The sequence below is a fragment of the Limulus polyphemus genome, unplaced genomic scaffold (assembly GCF_000517525.1).
Source record: "Limulus polyphemus unplaced genomic scaffold, Limulus_polyphemus-2.1.2 Scaffold1951, whole genome shotgun sequence".
Taxonomy (NCBI): domain Eukaryota; kingdom Metazoa; phylum Arthropoda; class Merostomata; order Xiphosura; family Limulidae; genus Limulus; species Limulus polyphemus.
This window is the reverse complement of record NW_013667561.1, coordinates 223,780-228,771: the sequence shown is the minus strand read 5'-3', so window position 1 is coordinate 228,771 and position 4,992 is coordinate 223,780. Positions and strand designations below refer to the sequence as shown.

The 4,992-nt window shown below is 31.0% G+C and overlaps 1 protein-coding gene across 1 annotated transcript in view; it reads left to right on the top strand.

Moving 5' to 3' along the window:
• The first annotated feature begins 1,235 nt into the window (after positions 1-1,235).
• Positions 1,236-4,992, top strand: part of LOC106465458 — a 16,703-nt gene continuing 12,946 nt past the window's right edge. The window contains exons 1-4 of the mRNA XM_013925687.2: positions 1,236-1,399; positions 1,618-1,713; positions 2,690-2,819; positions 4,308-4,433. Coding sequence (XP_013781141.1) covers positions 1,286-1,399; positions 1,618-1,713; positions 2,690-2,819; positions 4,308-4,433 — 466 coding nt within the window. The 5' untranslated portion in view covers positions 1,236-1,285. The remainder of the gene's footprint in view (positions 1,400-1,617; positions 1,714-2,689; positions 2,820-4,307; positions 4,434-4,992) is intronic.

The following is a 4,992-nucleotide window of genomic DNA, read 5'->3' as shown; positions in this document are numbered from 1 at the left end:
AACAACTGCTGTAATCTCTCTTCTTGTTTCTTTTCTCGTTCTTCTTGTTTCTTTTATTTTTCCTCTAACAACTGTTGTAATCTCTCTTCTTGTTTAATTTCTCGTTCTTCTTGTTTCTTTTCTTGTTTCTTTTGCTGTTCTTGTATTGCTGCCATCAAGTCTGCTAAACTGTAGTTTGATTTTCCGCCTCTCGTTTCCATTTTTTTTTCCATTCCACTTCTGACACCAATTTGTTACATCTCCGTTTGTTAATTAACTTTCCGTAATTTGTTCCAACGAAACTTTAGCGACACAAGTCCTTACTTAATAAAACTGGTTTATTCTTTCCGAATACAACTTTACGATACGCTTATTTTCAACAGTCGCTCTATAACAAACGTTATATCAACAAACGTCAACAATACTTCTGACTGCAGGTCAGTTACTCACTATCTACACACAAATTACATTACCGTCACGTTGTCACCCTCTTTTATATACCAGACTACCCTATATCTAGTAAATGCTAGAGCATTCGCCAAAGTACAGGATAGTTCTATAAAGTAGAGGGCGTGAGAATAGTCACGTGATCTCGATGACGCAACAATATCTTAAAACAAATCAAACATCTATACAAATGTTCATTATACAGTTAATTACCACAATTGTAACCATAATCATCTTTTTTTTTGTCAAAGTCCACACAGGCTAGTTAAGTTACTTTAGAACACAATTGACAAGATGAATTATTCTTCTCTACCCTGTTATTACACTACAAACAGTGATAATTTCACTTTAGTAATTGTCACTACACACTCTTTATGGCTAAACTCACAATTATGCAGTCTAGATCTAGCTATCTATCTATATTGAACTACATATTGGATGTGTATTTATAGCCTGAGGCCGAGAACTTTCTACACACTATGAGATATGATGCAATAATACTCGGTCAAAAAAACAAGAAAAACTTGGAAGGTTTTGGTAGCATGATACAATAATACAATAATCACCAATTTGCAACAACTGAACTAAACATCGTATGATTTGAAAACACTTATGTAAACAAACCTGCAATAAACTATCACTTCTAAAAATAACTAAATTCAACACTCACACTATACACAAACAAACAGTTGTGTACATCTAACTTATACTAAACATTTTTTTTGTCTAGAAAGTATTGTCTCAAAAAGATACATGTCTTTACCATAATAATCTGTAAAATCTTGTACTTAAAATTACACATTTTCTGTGTGTTTAGGGCCAAGACCTGACTACATATGGAGAGTTGGTAGCAGAAGGAATGTTTCGTATGTTAGGAGCTAAAGCATCACGCCATTTGTTTCTTTTTGATAAAATGCTGTTGATTGTGAAGAAAAAGGAGGAAGGAAAACTAAGCTACAAAGGACACATAACTGTATGTGTTTTGTGAATTAATATAAAATTACACTTGATTCTGAACTTTTAATAATAAAGAAACAGATACTTTTTGTTTTTTCATTAACATTAAATTATTGTCCCAAAATATTGCATTCGTCGTTCAGCATATTCAAATTTTAAAGCTATAAATTTTATACTAGAAACAAAGTATTGTTATAAAGTTTTATATTTTATGTTTTACTTGGAATCTTACAGTGCTCAAACTTGATGCTGATAGAAAGCATCCAGGGAGAACCACTTTGTTTCCATGTTATTCCATTTAATAATCCTCGACTTCAGTACACATTCCAGGTAAAACACATTTAAAATGTCTTAACTAGCCAGTACATTAGTTTGTTGTTTGTAATCAGTTTACTTAAAATGAAAGTGAGAAAAAATGTACATTACTAATTAATAGTGCTTTAATTTAAATTCTTCTCTGTCTCTGCTAGACAGTTAAACCCAGGTGCTTTGTTAGAATATAAAAATATCACAAGCAATCTGACATTTTTGTGTGATTTTAATTTTATTATGGGTAGATGAAATTAAACAGTTTTAATAAATGTGCAGCTTTTGGTACATAACTAAGTCTAAATAGCTTTTTCAATGTGTGTGTGTGTGTGTGTGTGAATGATTTTCCCATAATTTACATCAAGAATTTTTCAATGTTTGCTCTCTCTTTCTTCTTCTTTTTTATATATGAGTAAAAGCAATGAAGAATATATTATAATATTCAGGGCTGATGAGACTTTTGGCCTAATACCAGGGCTCATCAAGCCTGTTTGGATATAACAGGTGTAGTGGTGGTCTAGGTACTTATTTATATCATTAGTTTTCATGAACAAGAACTATTATGGTGTGAACTAGATTAAATAATTTAACTGTAATTATTATCTAGTTTATTTAAGTCATTTACTAATCAGAATTTTTAGGGTAAGGATTAATAACACAATATTATTTATTTTATACTTATCACCAATTATTTATTTTTATTTGAAGTAACTTAACTATCAATTGGAAGAGCTGATGAACCAGCAAGTTAGTGTTCTTGTTCCTGAAATGGATCACACAACATTAGCATCAATGGGAGAAAACTACATTAGTAATTCTTAAAACATAGGAGTGAAAGAAATATGAATATGTTATATTATTTCAACCATATCCAGTGACAATGAAGCTTTTCGACTAATACCAGGGCTCATCAGAGTGTTACTCTTTATTCAATATCTTCACGTACAAAAAAGTTCCAATTTTAAAGTGTTAGTGTTCATAATCTTCTGTTACACAGGCACATAACTTGAAGCAGAAACGAGAGTGGTGTCTTGAGCTAAAACGAGTAATACTGGAAAACTATAATGCTGTGATTCCATCCAAGGCTCGGCAGCTTGTTATGGAGCTTGGTCAGAATAAAGAAACAGGTGATACATTTAAAAGAAAAAACATTAATTTGTTATATTTTTTAAAACTACCTTTTTTTTTAAGAAGAGAAAGGTCTTTTACACTTTAATCAGCAAGTGATAAAGGATAAGATGTAGAAAATCTTTTTATGAATGTTTTAGGAGTTTATATCAAAATCAACACATGCTTGAAGGGAATGATACAATGTACATGAATCGGTACAGATTAATATATAAATTTGTTTTAGCTTACCTTTGCTTTTATGAGGATTAGATATAACCAGTCTCAGACTAGTTTTCAATAATATTTCTTTAAAAACATAAATAAAACTTTGACAGTGTGTACTGTTGAAATGTAACATGTAATTTTATGATTTAATAATAAATATCCATAATAATTCCTGTCTTATGGATTAGTTGCTAACATATTCTCAGTATACTAATTAATGTCCCTTAAGAATTTTATACATTGAAAATAAAATAAAAACTATTAATTTCTGGTCCTGTCATCATTTCAGAAGTAGTAAATTATAACTCACCTTTACCAAATGATGATAAACCTGGGAGAAAATTAAAATTTTTAAGCAATAACTGTAGCAATCAGTGAGGAAACACTATCAGATAACATTCATTTGAAGTTACGTTTTTATTGTTCAGGCAGAGTTTAATTGAAGGAGATATGTTTTATCAAAATATATGGAAAAATAAAACTAACCATGTTGTTTTAGGACAAAACAAAACTGTATTTAAATTAAGAAGATGTTCACTGTTGGTCTGATTATTATATTTACTGATTTTTGTACCTGCTCAACATTTGATGAACATGTTTTATATTTATTTGCAAATACACTTTTATTCATTAGTAAAATTAAGAAAAAAAGATTTAACCTTAGAAGACTTTTTAATGAAAGTATGATGACCACAATGATTAATTTGTGTGGTTGTAAGATTTTTACATTGTTTTATGGTACATAACACTAGACTTGTGTTATCTGTATCTATCTACTAGTAACTAAAGAAATATTTATTTTGGACAGACAAATGACAGCTTTTGTTAAAGTGTAATATGTAGCTTACTTATGATTACATTTTATAAGACATCAAGAATTATCATAATTGTTTCCTTCCTGAATAAAATTTTCAGTATATTGTTGCTTTACTGTTATAGTAATTTTTAAATATGGAATAGATTTGTTTGGGCATTGAACATGCTTTTGATCACAACCTTATTGAATTAACTGAAACAATTTATGGACCATTCCATTGCTTTTGGTCCTCCAGCACTTAGTATTTGCCTATTTAGCAATTAATGGCCCTAGAAGGATGCATGAAACTTCAAGAAATATTCTCAGGATATCACTCACAATGCTTTAAATTAACAAAAAGTGTTCATTTCCTTGTGTCTAATCATTTTAATTTATCTATATTATATCACAAGTTTGATATGAAAGATTTCAGAAGTTAAGAAAACTCTTTTAAGTATAAAAATTCTGATTGATGCAAATCTAGAATCGGGATTATCTGACAAAAGCAATTCCAAGCGTCACCTCTCAGCACCCGAGTACTTAGAAAAACGAAAACAGGAGAGAAGAAAATCCGAGATCAGCTTGAATAAAACTTTCAAGTTAAAGAAAGGTAATTATTTGTTAAACTTGTGTTTTTTTATTAATAACTTTATCAATATTGTTACGTCTCTGTATGTTTGTTTGTTAATTCTTCTAAGATACAAGTCCTTTTTTTATTAAAACTTGTTTATTCTTCCTCAATACAACTTTGTAATGCACTTAATTTTCACAGTTACACACATACTATAGTTCACAACAATTCACTCGCTTTCTATTGCGCTTAGACTTAATTGTCCGTCCCCGCCAACTATAGTTCCGATCTCTGTGTCTGCTTTCCTCGGTTCCCGCCGACCGTAATCGCTGTCTTTCTTTCTTTCTGCCTGCTTCGTCTCCACTTCTGCTTCGTCTCTGTCTCCACTACTGCTTCAACTCCGTCTGTCTCTCTCACTGTCTAGTGCACTTATATACGATAATACTGCCTGTTCTAGAAATTTCTAAGACTCTCAACACGTGCTACCAGCGGCAGTTGACGCAACGCTGTCGCTACACACTAGCGAATCTTCTAGAATATTTGTCACGTGACCCCGCTGTCGTAACACAGTAGCGAAACTTCTAGAATACTCGTCACG